At 46.7% G+C, this 20,241-nt stretch overlaps 1 protein-coding gene across 2 annotated transcripts in view; it reads right to left on the minus strand.

Moving 5' to 3' along the window:
- The window catches only part of ARFGEF2 (ADP ribosylation factor guanine nucleotide exchange factor 2), a 125,853-nt gene extending 115,651 nt beyond the window's left edge, over positions 1–10,202 (minus strand). For both annotated transcript variants that reach the window (XM_063958894.1, XM_063958893.1), the window contains exon 1: positions 9,969–10,202. In XM_063958894.1, coding sequence (XP_063814964.1) covers positions 9,969–10,101 — 133 coding nt within the window. In that variant the 5' untranslated portion in view covers positions 10,102–10,202. The remainder of the gene's footprint in view (positions 1–9,968) is intronic.
- Positions 10,203–20,241: the final 10,039 nt, after the last annotated feature.

The following is a 20,241-nucleotide window of genomic DNA, read 5'->3' on the forward strand; positions in this document are numbered from 1 at the left end:
TCTGGTCATTGTGGAAGTAGAAGGGGACGATCTAGCGAGAGGCCCTGTAGATCGGAGAACCAGTGCCGTCTGGGCCACACTGGAGCGATCAGAAGTAGGATTCCTCCTTCTTGCTTGAACTTCCTAATTACTCTGGGCTGGAGTGACACCGGGGGGGGGGACACGTACGGCAGCAGAAAGTTCCATGGAATTGCCAGAGCGTCCACGAACGCTGCTTGAGGCTCCCTTGTCCTTGTTCCGAAGACCGGAACCTTGTGATTGTGTTGAGACACCATAAGGTCCACATCTGGAAGGCCCCACTTGTCCACGATAAGTTGAAAAACCTCTGGATGGAGGCTCCACACTCAGACGTGTACGTCCTGACGCCGGAGAAAGTCCGCATCTCAGTTTAGGACCCCCGGAATGAACACTGCGGATATGGCCGGCAGATGACGTTCTGCCCACTGAAGAATCCGTGATACTTCCCTCATTGCCATGCGGCTTCGAGTGCCGCCTTGACGATTGATGTACGCCACCATGGTGGCGTTGTCCGACTGTACTTGAACAGGTCTGTTCTGTATCAAATGCTGGGCCAGGTTCAGTGCATTGAACACAGTTCCAGAATGTTTATCACCGCGCCCCAACCTCTCAGACTGGCATCCGTCGTTAGCAGGATCCAGTTGGATATCCAGAAGGGACGACCCCTGCTCAATCGATGGTCCTGAAGCCACCAGCTCAGTGACAGGCAGACCTCGGAGACAAGGAGATCATTTGAGATCTGATCTAGTGAGGTAGGCCGTCCCACTTGGCAAGAATAACTTCTGCAGAGGGCGAGAATGGAATTGAGCATACTCCACCATGTCGAAAGCCGACACCATGAGACCTAGCACTTGCATTGCTGAATGTATCGACACTTGCGGACGAGATAGGAAGCATCGAATCCTGTCCTGAAGCTTCTGGACTTTCTCTTAAAACAAGAACAACCGCTGGTTGTGAGTGTCCAATAACGCTCCCAGGTGTACCATGCTCCGAGCAGGAACCAGGGAAGATTTCTTCCAGTTGACTAGCCACCCGTGGGCTTTCATGAACTGGACAGTCAGATCTAGATGACGCAGGAGAATTTCTGGGGAATTTGCCAGGAACAACAAATCGTCCAGGTACGGCAGGATCCTGACCCCTTGACGGCGGAGTACAGCCGTCATTACCGCCATTACTTTGGTGAAAACTCACGGAGCCGTTGTCAAACCAAAAGGTAACGCCCGAAATTGGTAATGAAGGTTGCCCACCGCAAACCTCAGGTACTGCTGATGTGACATTGCAATAGGAATATGCAGGTAGTCATCCTGTATGTCCACAGAGAACATATAGTCCCCAGGCTCCAAGGCCAGAACAATAGAGCGTAGAGTTTCCATACGAAACTTGGAGACCCTCACATACTTGTTCAAGGACTTGAGAATGGGCCACGAGGACCCGTTCGGTTTCGGGACTAGAAACAGCTGTGAATAGTACCCCTTGCCTCTATGAGCCAGAGGCACCTGTACTACCACTCCTGTTGTCAGGAGGTATTGTACTACTGAATGAAGAGTGTTTGCCTTCAGCGGGTCCAAAGGGACGTCTGTCTGGCAAAATCGGTGAGGGAGACGTTTCTTGAAGGATACGGCGTAACCTCGAATGACGACTTCCCTTACCCAGGCATCTGAAGTGGTCTTCAACCATTCCTGGGCAAAACCTAGAAGCCGGCTCCCCACCCTGGGATCCCCCAGGGGGAGGCCCGTCCAGTCATGCGGCAGGCTTGTCAGTTTTGGATGCAGGTTGACGGGCAGCCCAGGCCCGCTTTGGTCTGGGCATGGAAGTACGAGCTTGTTTCGGGTACGCCTGACCTTTTGCTTTTCCTGGAGAACGAAAGGGCCGAGAGAAAGTACTCTTAGCCTTCTGTGCAGAAGGAGCCGTACTTGGTAGGCAAGCTGTTTTAGCAGAGGCCAGGTCAGCCACAATCTTATTGAGGTCTTCTCCAAAAAGAATGTCTCCCTTAAAAGGAAGCAGCTCCAGGGTTTTCTTAGAATCCATATCCATCGATCAGGATCTCAACCAAAGGATATGTCGAGCCAAGATGGACGTAGTGACAGCCTTGGCCGCCAGCACCCCGGCATCGGAAGCCGCCTCCTTAAGGTAAAGAGAAGCCGTGGCAATATATGAGAGACATTGTCTGGCATGATCAGAAGCGTTGGAAGGTAGCTACGCCGCCAGCTCCTGAGCCCATGCTTCAACAGCTTCAAAGCCCATGTCGCTGCAATGATTAGTCTATGTACAGACCCCGGTAGGGTGTAAATCGCTTTCAAACAACCCTCCACGCGTCTATCCGTCGGTTCCTTCAGAGAGGTGACGGTAGTCACTGGCAGAGCTGAGGAAACTACCATGCGAGCAACATGAGAATCTACAGGTAGAGGAGTTTCCCAATTTTTACATAGCTCTGCAGAGAGAGGATAGCGAGCCAATAGTCTCTTATGTGGTGTGAATTTTGTTCCTGGATTTTGCCAGGATTCCTGACGTATGTCAGCCAGGTGTTGAGAATGAGGTAAAACTTGTTTAACCACCTTCTTACGTTTAAATCTGTCCGGATTTTTAGAGACAGCCGCAAGCTCAGGTTCATCAGAGACTTGAAGAATGAGCCTGACAGCCTCAATCAAATCAGGGACATCCACCAGTGACTTCCCTTCCCCATCAGAAGCATCAGAGTCAGTGTCTGTGGGGTCAGTATATGCACCATCCTCCTCAGAGGATGTGTCGGGAACAGCGGTGGATTGTGAGGAAGCAGCAGCCAGTTTAGAAGATGTCTTATGAGCCCTACACATTGGCCGATCCGCCGCCGAGCTGCCCGACGTCGGATACGGGAACGGGCGACCCGGCGGCAGGGGGGGGGGGCAGTGACGGGGGGAGTGAAGCTACTTCACTCCCCCCGTCACACTGCTCCATAGAACTGCAGGCAAATATGGACGAGACCGTCCATATTGGCCTGCATGCACAGCCGACGGGGCACCAGCGATGAACGAGCGCGGGGCCGCGCATCGTTCATCGCTGGTGCCTCCACACTGCACGATATGAACGTTATCTCGTTCATTAATGAACGAGATCGTTCATATCGTGCAGTGATGTCGGCCAGTGTGTAGGGCCCACTAGTCTGAGGTGGGCGGGAGCGAGACTTATTTTTAGTCAGCGATAGGTTCAAGTGCTGTAACCGAAATTAAATTTGATCTGCCCATGGCGGATTGACTGCAGGGACCATAAACTGCTGCACTGGCATAGGAGGTCCCACAGGGGGTGTAAGTTTTGTTACCAGCATATTTAATACAGTGGAGAAGGTAGCCCAAGGTGGGTCATTACTGGCCCCCGGTGCTACAGACCCACTGGGAGGTAAGGAATCGCCAGAACCTGAACTCTCTGCTGCCATGTTTTCCTCAAAAGTGTCTGCAGCATCACCTCCACGCAATGTGGGAGAAGCCCCAGTTCCGTTGCCCAGTGTAGCTGACATAACGATAAGCTCAATAACAGGCAACCTAGTACAATATTAGCAGCAATATATCTAGCAAGAACTCCCAGTGTAGTGTGTCAGCACAAACTGGAAATCCAAGAGATATATGGTGACTATGATACTCCTTTCACATCGCACAAATAACCCGGTATCGACACGGGTCAGTGTGCGATGTGAAAGCACTTTCCAAGAATTAGCGGGTCGCCTGACCCGGTAATTCAACCCGGTATAAAAGAAGGATTATACCCGGGTTGAATACCGGGTCAGGCGCAGTGTGAATGGGAGCCGCGTCGATGCGACACGGTTCCCATTCACAGCATAGGGAGAGGCGGCGCAGGAGATTAGCTCATCTCCCAGCGCCGCCTCCAACCCCGCCCTGCTGCTATGGCAACCGACCCGGTATATTGCCGGGTCAGAAAGCCAACAAAAGCAGAGCAAATGCCGGATCCCACCCGGTAAGGACACGTTTCTCTTACTGGGTGGGATCCGGCATTTGCGATCTGAAAGCGGTATGAATCACAGAGAAAAATACACAGTAAGTATTTAAACAGTAGATATAACAAAACACAGTAAATACTGGATGTATATCACAGGGTCTTTGTACCACACAACCCTGACTGTATGCACGCTTTCTTAACTAACACTGTCCACTGACAGGTAGAATACTTAAGTGTCCTGTAAAATGCACAGCGTTGACGAGCAGGCGGCTTTACAGAGGAGGATTTGCCCAAGCAGTCCCAGAAACTGGGGGAGGGGCTACAGGTCAGGCCTTATTCCCCTGCTGGCTTCCCCACCGGGCGCTGCGGGCTGCAAAGAAACAGGTTTAAACAGAGACAAAAACCCCACCTGTGCCCTGTGTCCCGGAGGCTAGTGGAGCAGCTGCCCCTTACAGTGTCCACGCCAGCGCGCAAGGCCCACCTCCCACGGCCGCGCCGGATCACAATTACAGTGGACCAAAGAGACCCCTTACCTCCCCTTTGAACGCGGCCACGTGATCCAGGAGACAGCGGCGAGTGTGTGACTAACCGAGAAGAACCCCGAAGCCTCCGCTGTAGTTACCTGGCAACCAGGGTGCGGGAGTATACAGTGCCGCTGGGGAAGTGATAGAGCTGCAGCAGGGGATGTCTGACTGACATCTAACACTACTGCTCCAGAATAGGGAGAGACGGATCACCGATGCTAGGAGATGATGTCATCTCCAACCACCGGCAGAATAGTTAACACTGCACTTATGTGCAGTGTAAACCGGGCTGACTCGGGAATAACCTGGGTCGGAGCTGGGATTTTGGTGTGAAAAGGGTATAAGACACAGATAGGAAGAGTAAGAAAGACCTTTCTATTCAGATAATATGAACAAATACAGAATAGATGAGGTGGAAGACGCACTTTACATCATAAGCTTAAACTATTTATAACATACCAGCAAAAAAATGATATATAGTAATCCACCTAGCACAGTATACTGTAACTAACACAGCTACTTGGGTGAAATGAGCTGGTAGAAGAGGACTGATAAATATTACACTTTTACTCTTAACTAGGGACCATGAGAACACAGATCTGGCTGATGCAGAGGTGGGCACAAAGCTGTGACTTTTGTTGTAGCCGCTACTGCAAAACTATGCTAATGCTGCAGCCGATATACTGCCTACTGAGACGCCCACCATGCTGTGCACCAAGGGGCATCATCGAACAGAAAATCAGCCACACCATCGGACTTCTCACCAACCCGACGGTTGCTCCGAATGTCCATTGGAATCTGTCCGCTGGGCATAGAGGAACAGTGTCTTCCGACACCGGCAGGCCTGCCGCCTCAAGCCACCCCATCACCGCACAGGAACGCCTATCTCAATCACATAGATCTCCATGCAGATCCGACCTGTGCCCGACGGAAGTGACTATCGGGACGCATGCCCCTTAGTAAAGCATTGTGAAATTGCATATGATGTTTTACTTGCGTTTGGTTCTGAATCAGGCCCTAGATGTGGTGTCTCCAGTGGACACTGGCTACACAGCCATGTATTTGCAACAAGCGCCAAGGCGTTTAATATAGGTGACATTTGGATTAGCTGTAAGGAATGTCTTGGTTGAAGTATTAATTCCTATATGAATGTTTCTGTAACTTTGTATTAACCACAAGCTGCTGCAGTACAGACCAACATTGAAACAATTACCTGCGTAGCAAAGATGGAGCTCAGTATCCTAAATAAACGTTATCAAATCTACCAAAAACTAGGAATCCTACACCTCTTGGAGTATCCAAGGACTTATGTTACTTCAGGTAACACCACCTTTTAATTCCCTGTAATACTGTACTCCTAATCTACAGAAAAAAAAAACAAATTTGCTTATGTTCTATACATTTGGAACCTGAAAGATAATATCTAGATCTTTTTAACAACAAAAAATTATTATACTGACCTATTTAATCTTCTTACCAAAACCTACCACACATGCACTGTCAGAGGTAATAGTTCTTATTACACTACCAAGAATATCTGCTTGATCTGTCTCCTCCCACACAGAATGATAAACAGTACTGTGCAAAAGTTTTATGCAGGTGTGGAAAAATGCTGCAAAGAATGCTTTCAAGAATAGAAGTGTTAATAGTTTATTTTTATCAATTAACAAAATTCAAAGTGAATGAACAGAAGAGAAATTTAAATCAAATCAATATTTGGTGTGACTACCCTTTGCTTTCAAAACAGCATCAATTCTTCTAGGTACACTTGCACACAGTTTTTGAAGGAACTTGGCAGGGAGGTTGTTCCAAACATCTTGAAGAACTAACCACATATCATCTGTGGATTTAGGCTTTATCCTTCTGTCTCTTAAGGGCCATACACACTAGACGATATTTTCTGCAGATGTCAACGATAACGACGATTGTGAACGATATATCGTTCACATTGTCTAGTGTGTATGGTCCTGCAATCAACGATGCGTGCACCCACGTTCATATCGTTTAGTATGTAGGACCAAATGATGAACTATGCACAGCCCCCACTCGTTCATGGTTGGTGCCCCCTCGCTTATGCATGCAGGCCAATATGGACGAGACTGTCCATAATAACATGCACTACTATGGAGCCAGGTGACAGGGGGAAGTGAAGAAACTTCAATCCCCCAGTCACTGCTCCCCCCCCCCCCACTGCCAGGTCGTCCATGTCCACCGTCGGGCAGCTCGGCGGCGGATCGACAAATGTGTATGGACCGTTAGTGTGTACACTCAATTTAGTTTGTCAGGGTTCTGGGACGTTCAAGGGAAATCGCTTATCTACCACATTGTTCATCTTTCACATTGGTCATGTCTTCTAGTGTGTAGGGCCCTTTAATGTAATCCCAGACTAGATGATGTTGAGATCAGGTATCTGTGGTGTGGGGGCAAATAAATTTGGAGCCAATAGGACGGCTCACTGATGGTATTGCAGGATGGATAAGTACCTGCACCAGCATCAGTACCATCATACAATACCAGCAGGGCGCCAACTGACTGGCTCCAAATTTATTCTACAGCAGTACAATGACCCAAAACATGCAGTCAATGTCATTAAGAACTATATTCAGTGTAAAGAAGATTAAGGAGTCCTGGAAGTGATGATATGGCCTCCACAAAGCCCTGATCTCAACATGTTAAAAGCGGCATTAAGCCCCGTGGCTAACACATATTGACTCCACATTAAGTGCTCGGAACTATGCAATTACCGCAAAGCAGTAAACTCGCAACTAGTCACACCACAGGAGAATTCCTTTGAGACTTACGGCAGGCAGTAATTGAATAGCTCCAGGTTCTTACAGGGTAATTCAATTCATTAATGCACGACAGATGAAGCAAAAAAATTGTTGCTCCATTCGGGCACACGTGCCACAGGATGCAAATTTTTCTGATCCTGAGGCGGTGAGTAGAAATGTTTGGAAAATCGGAGTTTGAGCGCCCTAACCAGGACTTCAGAGGGGTTTAGCAACTATACGTGGCTAAACTCTGTGATTTAGGCGAGACAAGTGCAATAATTAACAGGCGCACAGTAATTAGTGCTGCGTCAAAAACAACTGAATCAAAGTCCTGCTGCTAACTGAACTGTCCCCAGACTCCAAGTAGCACTGGGAATTGCAGGGGATCTACTCCCACTTTCCTGCTGCACAGATACCTAACATAGGGGGCAATTTCTGAAGAACCACATAAAACACACACACTAACAATATATATCTGACAAATCTGTGAAACCTGACAAACTAGTGTAACGTGTACAACAAGCACATTTGGGCAGATGTATTAACCTGGAGAAGGCATAAGGAAGTGATAAACCAGTGATATATGCAAGGTGATAAACGCACTAGCCAATCAGCTCCAATATGTAAATTAACAGTTAGGAGATGATTGGCTGGTGCATTTATCACCTTGCACATATCACTGGTTTATCACTTCCTTATGCCTTCTCCAGGTTAATACATCTGCCCCATTATGAGGATTTCCATTCTTCATTCACAGCCTGCACAATGCATTTTATATGTAGATTTTCCTCAGAATGTGATATAACATTGGGGCAGATGTATTACGCCTGGAGAAGTGATAAAGCAGTGATAAGTGCAAGGTGATAACACACCAGCCAATCAGCTCCAATATGTAAATTGACAGTTAGGAGGTGACTGGCTGGTGTGTTATCACCTTGCACATATCACTGCTTTATCACTTCTCCAGGCTTAATACATCTGCCCCTTTATTACATAATTCATATACCACAACAATTGGACAGATCCTGCCTATCTGACTTAGGGGTCTATTCATGAAGCAGTGAAAAGAGCAGAAAAGTGTGCCAGTGGAGAAGTTGCCCATGGCAACCAATCAGCATTGAAGTAACATTTATAATTTGCATGCTATGCAATTGTACGGAGCAGCTGATTGGTTGCCATGGGCAACTTCTCCAGAGGCTCACTTCTCCACACTTTTCACTGCTTCATGAATAGACCCCTTATTACCAAGTGTATCAGATCACCCCTATATCTAACTGATCCCACCACTGTGAGATTCCGACAGTGTGACTGATCTACCATCTTGAAGGGATCCTCAATATCAAAACGCTCTATTAGATCAGGTAAAAGAGCAATCTGTGCCCTAATGAGATATTGAAAACCCCTTAGGTTATAGGATTAGCCTTTTTTATCCCCGCAAATCAATAATCACAGTATTTATTATATCTTTATTTATTTGGATTAATTATTTTGCTAGGGAGTATAAAGGTATGCAGTCAAATTACCGGCTGTCGGGATCCCGGCGATGAGGATGCTGATGCCGGAATCCCGACAGCAGGGGAAATACCGGCGGTCAGAATACTGTCCCAAGCTGGTATTCCCACTTGGGTGCCGGCGTGAAATATAATAGTGTGAGGCCCGAAGCAAGGGGACACACGCTTTGCTCGTTGCCGGGATTCTGGCTGTCGGGTTCCCGGCATCAATCTCCTGACCTTCGGGATCCATACCGATCTGGGAGTTTGGAGTATACATTTTAACCACTATCTAGATGTTAGAGCTTAAGGAGCGCTGCACTGCGCTACTGGGCTTACCCCACACCTAATTGTCTGCCTGGACCTATTCATTCATTGCAGCATCTCCACACATTAAGCCCCAGAGGGTGCACTTAGCGTACATTTTTCCTTGCGGACACAGAATCTGCGAGGAAACAATTTGTGTTACAATGCAACCACTGAGATTTAATGCACAGGGAGACCTATAGATTGCCACCCGTCACGTGGAATCTATGTGTTACTGGGAAATAGACAACTGCATAGCTCCGGGCGCTAAACCCGTAGCTGTAACCATGTGGTAAACACAGCGGACAATTGAATATGCCCCTGACAATGTCTCCATATCATTCTTTGTTTTATTAGTAGATAGTATATATCATCCTGATAGCCCTATAGATTGAAATATTGCAAGCGGGGCCTTCCTACCTCTATGACTGTTTGTTATCACAGTTTTATCACTGCTGTTTTCAATTGTAAAGCACAATGAAATTTGATGTGCTATATGAAAAAATAATAATAGCGCCACATAAGCAATTATGTGATATTTATAATAAACACACACATATATATATATATATATATATATATATATATATATATATATATACATACACACATATATATATATATATATATATATATATATATATATATATATATATATATAGCTCGTCACCCAGCCATCTGTCAGATAATCCATGTGACAGATATATCCCCCCGCCCACCTAATCTGACAGATGCCCCTATGTGTAACAGCCCTCCCCCCTTCTAAATGATCATCAGTGCGAGACTCCCCACCAACGATGCTGATCCCCAGTGTCAATGGTCCCCCCATCTGACAGATGCCCCCCAGCGTGAAGGCTCCTCCCTCACCTAGTGATCGTCCCCACCCGCTGGCCCCAGCAACAGCAGCACAGCCTCCTCCGGAAGCCTCTCACCTAGGGCCACCTCGCACGCCTTCTTCAGCTGTGCGTTCTGGGCCTTCCTGACATCCTTGTCGGCCAGGATCTTCTCCAGGGCCCGGGACAGGAACATGCTCTTGGTCTTGTGCCCCTTTCCCGGCTCCTGCATGTCCCCACTACGCTCTCACAGACACTGGGGGGGACTCTGCCCCGTCAGGTAGTCAGCACTGCGCCGCCATCTTGGAGCCCGTCACATGACCCGATACAGCCCCGCCCCTTCCATGTTGGCAAAACGAAGTTCTACTCCCAAACCGCAGGTGAAGCCGAATAGGGGCGTAACTGCGACTGTCTGCCTGGGGTGAGTGGGCGGCGGTAGCTGTCATACAGCAGCTGGTACTGTTCCGGCGGGGCTGCATGCATGGCATGCCGAGTGTCGGCTGTTTCCGTATTACACGTGTGCTGCCATTTTACCGGAGCCTCTCTGACAGCTTAGTTATCATTCTTTGTCAACTGTAGTGTGTACTGTGTAGTGATCATTAATACAGCTAGCAGCAGTATATTATTATTACTATATATTAGTATATTATTATTATTATTATTATTATTATTATTATTATTACTATTACTACCGCAGAAGTAATATCCTTACGGGGGCTCAATGTAAGAACAGTATTAACTGTACTTTCCAGCAGTAAGTTTAGTATCACAGTATTTATGATAACCTACCTGTCCAAAGGTTTTCTTCTTCCTGTTCCTCCTCCTCCTCATCCTCCTGCCAGCAGACGTGGGGCATATAATGCCCTTTGCTGCTGAAGGTTCTCTCGCTCTTGTGCTGAGATCATCTTCTGACCTTCCACCATCAATATCACTGATCTTTTTTATGCGGTACCCACACAAATTGTACATTGGTCTTTCAGAGGACTTTGTATTTTTAGGAAATACATTAATATTTGTACTCATTCTAACACATTACAAAAAAATAATAATTTCCACCAAAATTATAAAAAAAAAAAAGTGTTTTTGTTATTTTTTTTTAAGTTTCAAGAAATGCAAACGTAATACTTTCTGGTTCATGTTTCACCAATAATCCACCTTTCTAAAATAGCAAAAAGCAGGCTTCTATTTGTAGGTTTGAACAAAAGAAATCTGCACTTCATTCGAATTTTTTTTATTTTTTTTTTGTAAAATTTCCACTCTCACAGTTTAAACTTTTCCTATGTGTGGGAAGAATATGGTAACCCAACAAGCCATGCCATTCTATAAACTAGACAACCTACCGCATTAAGGGGCTGTTTCTGAGTCACATGAAGCAGCGTCTATTGGTGGTCACCTGTCTGCGAGTTTATGCAAATGCCACAAACTCCTTCCTTCATTTACATATATGTGGCCAAAAGTGCAATTCCTGAGACGCCCACTTTCAGCATCCATACACGCTGTAATAACGATTGGACTGACCTTAGACGCCACCATCGGTCACACCATTGAAACTTGCAGCAGCCCTATTGAAATAACTTTTTCCCTCTGACTGGCCACCTATGCCTGCAACTGTGAGTCTGTAAATGCAGCCGTTTGCATTGATACGCCTGCGCAGTCATCTGGATAGATAGTAGTGTCATATCCCAACGCGTTTTGTCCTTTTGACACTTCTTATAGGACTTTTTACTCCTGAGGAAGTCCTGTACGTAGTATTAAAAGGATGAAACACATTGGGCGTGCCATTACTATCTCTACAGATGACTGTGTTTATCAGATAAGCACTTTATATTTTCATGAATTATACGGGTCCATTTTTTATGTTTATATGTTAATAATTTTTTTTAAATTACTACACTATCAGATTTTTTCTCAGCTGGGAATCTATATATGGTTTTAAGGTGGTGTTAATTGGAGTATCCAGAGGCTCTTTAAATGGTACCCCCCTGTGACCGGCCATCAGGTAGACAGGATTTTGTGGAGCTATGGCACAGTGGGTGGATTGCGGTGTCACTTATCAAAGCTTGTTTGGGCTCTAAGTAATAATTTGAGCCAGCACTTTTTGCACTTTGCGGCACTGCATGTGAGCACCAGTCACCTTTAATTATTATTTGCACTTTATTTATAACTTACTTTTTTTATCTTTTACCTGGGATATAGATCACATTGCTGAGCCTTGGAGCAATGCGAAGAAGGAACAGAGAAAGGGCCTAACAGATACCGCTACAGGTGTTTTCTGTTTGTTGTTCTGGGACGCATATAAATCACTTCAGTTAGTACTATTTTAAGCACTGAAGGCGCAGAGTTTTACCATCATTGGACATATACTTTGACTTTTTGAATATAGGTCACATTGAGAACTCTTTAGATGCTACTTTAAAAGAAATGCTTTATTGATCAATATATTTTATGTAGTATTTCTTATTCTGTTCTTTTATGTTGTGTATTTTGTTATGTACATTTATCTATCTGTATTGTTTATGAGGTGGTAGCGCTTTTTTACACACACATATGATATATACAATAAAATACCCACAATGCGCTAATACAATGATACACTAAAATTAGTGCTAAAATCAATAAAACAACTTATAGATCATTTTTAAACCAGCTGCTCTGTCAAGGGTGGTCCTTTGCCAGCTGCGAATCAAATTGTATACTACTGGGATCTCAGGGTGTGTCAGGAGCAGTCTGTTACAAAAGTCAAATGACTTTGGGAACACCTCAATGGTAAGGAGACACACCCTACAGTGCAACCGGAACACAGTGCAAGCCTGAGTAGTTAGTACACAGGGTATCCCTATAATCTCAAGGAAAAATATTAACAATGTACTGAGACCTTATTAACTTCTGGCGCTCTGTGCTGTAATAAATAGTCATCTTGGATGCTGACAATTCAATCACATGACAATTTATTCTTAAGAATAAGAGAGAAAAAAACAAAGATAAAAGCAACACATAAGAACAAATCAATATTGCGACCAAAAGTGCTAAGATGCATAAATAAATTAGTTCACACACATGGCAATCAATTCAACAATATCTGTCAGCAAAGTCTGTAAATGCAGACTTATTTTCAGGTAAAACAAATACTGTAGCAGTCAATTTAAATGAAGTAGATCATACAAGGCTGGTGTTGTAGGAGCCGTAGGTGTTTTTGGCAGAGTATTTCCGGATGAATACCCTGCTTGACTCCTAAGCAATCCAGCATCAGGTTCTAGTCAAAACTTACTAGTTTGGAGAAAAATCTGATGTTTTCCTTCAAAAGGAGACCTAATAAATATTTTCTCTAAATGAGACTAATATTAATTTCACAGCCTGCTCCAGAGACCTTAATCACAGACCCCATTACTTGCTCAAGTAGCTGTTACGGCTTCTGTGGAGATCCCCAGGGGTCCGCCAAGTGCCCACTACTGGCTGCTGCTAGTGTCTCTTCTTGTCGGTGCCTGCATGCTGGACTTTCAGGCAGCTCCAGCAGCTCCCGCTCTGTGGTTCCCGCAGGCAATGGTCACAGGGTGCAGCCATGTTTGTCTAAGTCAGGTGACCGCTGTACCAACAATGTGATTCCAGTCCCAGGTCACCTGATGCCAGCAGCCAATCCACAGCCAGCAGCCCCTATAAGAGAACTTCCCGTATGACTGCCTGGTTGCCAGTGCAACGTTGCTCACATACTATAGTACTCCTCAGTGTCTTATCACAAACTCTCTTACTGTGGTCTCCAGTTCCAGTCTGATGTCCAGTACCACTGGTACCAGCCCAATGTTCAGTATATCTTATTCCAAAGCCACCAGTTCCAGCTCGGTGTCCAGTACCACTGGTACCACCCCAGTATTCAGTGCCATCAGTATTAGCTCAGTGGACAATTTACAAGCAACACTCTCAGGCAATGGCCCGTCTACTACTCCTGATCCAGCTCCTGTGGCACCTGCTGCTCCGTTTATACCTATGCCTGTATCTTGTCTTCAGTTTTCTTATCCCAGCATCCCAGCAAGTTTGATGGAAACCCTAAGCTAAAGCGCATTATAGAGGTTGGGTCGATTGAGGCTGGGTTCAGCTATACTAAGTGCTCATCTTACATAGTGCAGTTCAAATTTTAAACATAATTTCAACATTCCAGCGACGTTAAACAGAAGGAGAACACTGTATCCATAATCAGAAATACTGAAGGACTGCATTCAAACAACAAATGTAAGTCACTGAAAAGGGGTACACGCGGAGAGATCCGTGTTTAAAATCTAAGCAATCTGACTAGATTGCTTAGATTTTAAGCACGTATCTGCCGTGTGTATGCCCCCAGCGATAGCGATGCGCGGGGCTATCATCGGTGCTAGCAGGTCACTCACTTCACCGCTGTGTGACGTGAGCGGCCCCCCGCCTGTGTCCCCCCCGCCCCCCCCCCCCCACTCAGCACATTGCGCTGTGCTGAGCGGGGGGAGAGATGTGTGCTGAGCAGTCTGCGTTAAGATCGCTCAGCACACATCACTCTCATCAGTACCCCCTTTACTCTTCACAGCAAACAACTCTCGTCTGTATAACCTGGACACTCAGCACTGAATTCTGTGTTTTGGATGCTGCAAGAACTTTCCACTTCACCTGCAATTGCTTGTATTTATACTTTCAGTTTTTCACAAACATCTGAATTCACAGCTATACCAGTGTCATTTTGCCATTATACATTCCTGTCTGAATTACATTGCTTTTTGCCTACCCTCACAGCCTCTCATTTCTAGCACAGTCTACGTTAAAATTAAATTTCTGCAACCTTATAATCTTTGCTTTTATTTTGCTTGAAACTCAATTTTCTCTAACGTCCTAGTGGATGCTGGGGACTCCGTCAGGACCATGGGGAATAGCGGCTCCGCAGGAGACAGGGCACAAAAGCAAGCTTTTAGGATCACATGGTGTGTACTGGCTCCTCCCCCTATGACCCTCCTCCAAGCCTCAGTTAGGTTTTTGTGCCCGGCCGAGAAGGGTGCAATCTAGGTGGCTCTCTTAAAGAGTTACTTAGAAAAAGTTTTTAGGTTCTTTATTTTCAGTGAGTCCTGCTGGCAACAGGCTCACTGCATCGAGGGACTTAGGGGAGAGATTTTCAACTCACCTGCGTGCAGGATGGATTGGATTCTTAGGCTACTGGACATAGCTCCAGAGGGAGTCGGAACACAGGGCTCGCCCTGGGGTTCGTCCCGGAGCCGCGCCGCCGACCCCCCTTGCAGACGCTGAAGATGAAGAGGTCCGGAACCAGGCGGCAGAAGACTCTCAGTCTTCATCAGGTAGCGCACAGCACTGCAGCTGTGCGCCATTGTTGTCAGCACACTTCACACAGCGGTCACGGAGGGTGCAGGGCGCTGGGGGGGGGGCGCCCTGGGCAGCAATGTATAATACCTGTATGGCGAAAAATACATCACATATAGCCCTTGAGGCTATATGGATGTATTTAACCCCTGCCAGATATCTAAAACTCCGGAGAAGAAGCCCGCCGAAAAGGGGGCGGGGCCTATTCTCCTCAGCACACAGCGCCATTTTCCCTCACAGAAAGGCTGGTGGGAAGGCTCCCATACTCTCCCCTGCACTGCACTACAGAAACAGGGTTAAAACAGAGAGGGGGGGCACTGATTTGGCGATATGTATATATATTAAAATGCTATAAGGGAGGAACACTTATATAAAGGTTGTCCCTGGATAATTATAGCGTTTTGGTGTGTGCTGGCAAACTCTCCCTCTGTCTCCCCAAAGGGCTAGTGGGTCCTGTCCTCTATCAGAGCATTCCCTATGTGTGTGCTGTATGTCGGTACGTGTGTGTCGACATGTATGAGGAAAATATTGGTGAGGAGGCGGAGCAAATTGCCTGTAATGGTGATGTCACTCTCTAGGGAGTCGACATCGGAATGGATGGCTTATTTATGGAAATTACGTGACAATGTCAACACGCTGCAAGCCGGTTGACGACATGAGAGGGCCGGCGAACAAATTAGTATCTGTCCAGGCGTCTCAAACACCGTCAGGGGCTGTAAAATGCCCATTTACCTCAGTCGGTCGACACAGACCCAGACACAGACACTGATTTCAGTGTCGACGGTGAAGAAACAAACGTATTTTCTTTTAGGGCCACACGTTAAGGGCAATGAAGGAGGTGTTACATATTTCTGATACTCCAAGTACCACAAAAAAGGGTATTATGTGTGAGGTGAAAAAACTACCTGTAGTTTTTCCTGAATCAGATAAATTAAATGAAGTGTGTGATGATGCGTGGGTTTCCCCCGATAGAAAATTATTGGCGGTATACCTTTTCCCGCCAGAAGTTAAGGCGTGGTGGGAAACACCCCTCAGGGTGGATAAGGCGCTCACACGCTTATCAGAACAAGTGGCGGTACCATCTACGGATAGGGCCGTACTTAAGGAGCCAGCTGATAGGAGGCTGAAAAATATCCTAAAAAGTATACACACACATGCTGGTGTTATACTGCGACCAGCGATCGCCTCAGCCTGGATGTGCAGAGCTGAGGTGGCTTGGTCGGATTCCCTGACTAAAAATATTGATACCTTTGACAGGGACAGTATTTTATTGACTATAGAGCATTTAAAGGATGCATTTCTATATATGCGAGATGCGCAGAGGGATATTTGCACTCTGGCATCAAGAGTAAATGCGATGTCCATATCTGCAAGAAGATGTTTATGGACACGACAGTGGTCAGGTGATGCAGATTCCAAACGGCACAAAGATGTATTGCCGTATAAAGGGGAGGAGTTATTTGGGGTCGGTCCATGGGACCTGGTGGCCAGGGCAACTGCTGGAAAATCCACCGTTTTTTTTACCCTAAGTCACATCTCTGCAGAAAAAGACACCGTCTTTTCAGCCTCAGTCCTTTCGTCCCTATAAGAGTCATATCTGCCCAGGGATAGAGGAAAGGGAAGAAGACTGCAGCAGGCAGCCCATTCCCAGGAACAGAAGCCCTCCACCGCTTCTACCAAGTTCTCAGCATGACGCTGGGACCGTACAGGACCCCTGGATCCTATAAGTAGTATCCAAGGGGTACAGATTGGAATGTCGAGAGGTTTCCCCCCTCGCAGGTTCCTGTAGTCTGCTGTACCAATGTCTCCCTCCGACAGGGAGGCAGTATTGAAAACAATTCACAAGCTGTATTCCCAGCAGGTGATAATAAAATTACCCCTCCAACAACAAGGAAAGGGGTATTACTCCACACTATATGGTGGTACTGAAGGCTAGGTGAGACCTATTCTAAATCTGAAAAATTTGAACACTTACAAGGGTTCAAATCCAGATGGAGTCACTCAGAGCAGTGATAGCAAAGATGTCCCGGGACATCAGGGATGCTTACCTCCATGTCCCAAAATTTGCCTTTTCTCACCAAGGGTACCTCAGGTTCGTGGTACAGAACTGTCACTATCAGTTTCAAGACGATGCCGTTGGATTGTCCAAGGCACCCCGGGTCCTTACCAAGGTAATGACCGAAAGGAGGATTCGTCTTCAAAGAAAATGGACGACCTCCTGATAAGAACAAGGTCCAGAGAACAGTTGGAGGTCGGAGTAGCACTATCTCAAGTAGTTCTACGACAGCACGGGTGGATTCTAAATATTCCAAAACCGCAGTTGTTCCGACGACACGTCTGCTGGTCCTAGGGATGATTCTGGACACAGTCCAGGAAAAGGTGTTTCTCCCAGAGGAGAAAGCCAGGGAGTTATCCGAGCTAATCGGGATCCTCCTAAAACCAGGAAAAGTGTCAGTGCATCATTGCACAAGAGTCCTGGTAAAAATGGTGGCTTATTACGAAGCGCTTCCATTCGGCAGATTTCACGCAAGAACTCTTCAGTGGGATCTGCTGGACAAATGGTCCGGATCGCATCTTCAGATGCATCAGCGGATAACCCTATATCCAAGGACAAGGGTGTCTCTCCTGTGGTGATTACAGAGTGCTCATCTTCTAGAGGGCCGCAGATTCGGCATTCAGGATTGGATGCTCGTGACCACGGAGGCCAGCCTGAGAGGCTGGGGAGCAGTCACATAAGGAGTGTGATCAAGTCTGGAGAATTCTCTCCACATAAATATACTGGAGCTAAGAGCAAATTTATAATGCTCTAAGCTTAGCAAGACCTCTGCTTCAAGGTCAGCCGGTATTGATCCAGTGGGATAACATCACGGCAGTCGCCCACGTAAACAGAAAGGGCGGCACAAGAAGCAGGAGGGCAGTGGCAAAACTGCAAGGATTTTTCGCTAGGCGGAAAATCATGTGATAGCACTGTCAGCAGTGTTCATTCCGGGAGTGGACGACTGGGAAGCAGACTTCCTCAGCAGGCACGACCTCCACCCGGGAGAGTGGGAACTTCATCGGGAAGTTTTCCGCATGATTGTGAACCGTTGGGAAAGACCAAAGGTGGACATGATGGCGTCCCGCCCGAACAAAAAATGGGACAGGTATTGCGCCAGGTCACGAGACCTTCAGGCGATAGCTGTGGACGTCCTGGTAACACCGTGGGTGTAACAGTCGGTGTATGTGTTCCCTCCTCTGCTTCTCATAACCAAGGTATTGAGAATTATAAGACATAGAGGAGTAAGAACTATACTCGTGGCTCCGGATTGGCCAAGAGGGACTTGGTAACCGGAACTTCAAGAGATGCTCACAGAGGACTAATGGCCTCGGGAGCTAAGAAGGGATTTGCTTTCAGCAAGTACCATGTCTGTTCCAAGAGGAACCGTGGCATCGGCCTTTAAGAAAGGACCTGCTCCAGCAGGGACCTTGTCTGTTCCAAGACTTACCGCGACTGCGTTTGACGGCATGGCGGTTTGAACGCCGGATCCTAAGGGAAAAGGCATTCCGGAAGAGGTCATACCTACCCTGGTCAAAGCCAGGAAGGAGGTGACCGCACAACGTTATCACCGCATGTGGTAAAAATATGTTGCGTGGGTGAGGCCAGGAAGGCCCCACGAAAAAATTTCAACTAGGTCGATTTCTGCACTTCCTGCAAACAGGAGTGTCTATGAGCCTCAAATTGGGGTCCATTAAGGTTCAAGTTTCGGCCCTATAGATTTTCTTCCAGAAAGAATTGGCTTCAGTTCCTGAAGTCCAGACGTTTGTCAAGGGAGTATTGCATATACAGCCCTTGTGTGCCTCCAGTGGCACCGTGGGATCTCAACGTAGTGTTGGGATTCCTCAAATCATATTGGTTTGAACCACTCAAATCTGTGGATTTGAAATATCTCACATGGAAAGTGACCATGCTGTTGGCCCTGGCCTCGGCCAGGCGATTGTCAAAATTGGCGGCTTTGTCTTACAAAAGCCCATATTTGATTTTCCATTCGGACAGGGCAGAACTGCGGACTCGTCCCCAGTTTCTTCCTAAGGTGGTGTCAGCGTTTCACCTGAAACAACCTATTGTGGTGCCTGCGGCTACTAGGGACTTGGAGGACTCCAAGTTGCTAGACGTTGTCAGGGCCCTGAAAATATATATATATATATAATTCCAGGACGGCTGGAGTCAGAAAGTCTGACTTGCTGTTTATATTGTAGGCACCCAAAAAGCTGGGTGCTCCTGCTTCTAAGCAGACTATTGCTCGTTGGATTTGTAGTACAATTCAGCTTGCACATTCTGTGGCAGGCCTGCCACAGCCAAAATCTGTAAATGCCCATTCCACAAGGAAGGTGGGCTCATCTTGGGCGGCTGCCCGAGGGGTCTCGGCTTTACAACTTTGCCGAGCAGCTACTTGGTCAGGGGCAAACACGTTTGCTAAATTCTACAAATTTGATACCCTGGCTGAGGAGGACCTGGAGTTCTCTCATTCGGTGCTGCAGAGTCATCCGCACTCTCCCGCCCGTTTGGGAGCTTTGGTATAATCCCCATGGTCCTGACGGAGTCCCCAGCATCCACTAGGACGTTAGAGAAAATAAGATTTTACTTACCGATAAATCTATTTCTCATAGTCCGTAGTGGATGCTGGGCGCCCATCCCAAGTGCGGATTGTCTGCATTACTTGTACATAGTTATTGTTACAAAAAAATCGGGTTATTATTGTTGTGAGCCATCTTTTTTAGAGGCTACTTCATTGTTATCATACTGTTAACTGGGTTCAAATCACAAGTTGTACGGTGTGATTGGTGTGGCTGGTATGAGTCTTACCCGGGATTCAAGATCCTTCCTTATTGTGTACGCTCGTCCGGGCACAGTACCTAACTGAGGCTTGGAGGAGGGTCATAGGGGGAGGAGCCAGTACACACCATGTGATCCTAAAAGCTTGCTTTTGTGCCCTGTCTCCTGCGGAGCCGCTATTCCCCATGGTCCTGACGGAGTCCCCAGCATCCACTACGGACTATGAGAAAT

Source organism: Pseudophryne corroboree, chromosome 3 (assembly GCF_028390025.1).
Source record: "Pseudophryne corroboree isolate aPseCor3 chromosome 3, aPseCor3.hap2, whole genome shotgun sequence".
Lineage (NCBI taxonomy): Eukaryota > Metazoa > Chordata > Amphibia > Anura > Myobatrachidae > Pseudophryne > Pseudophryne corroboree.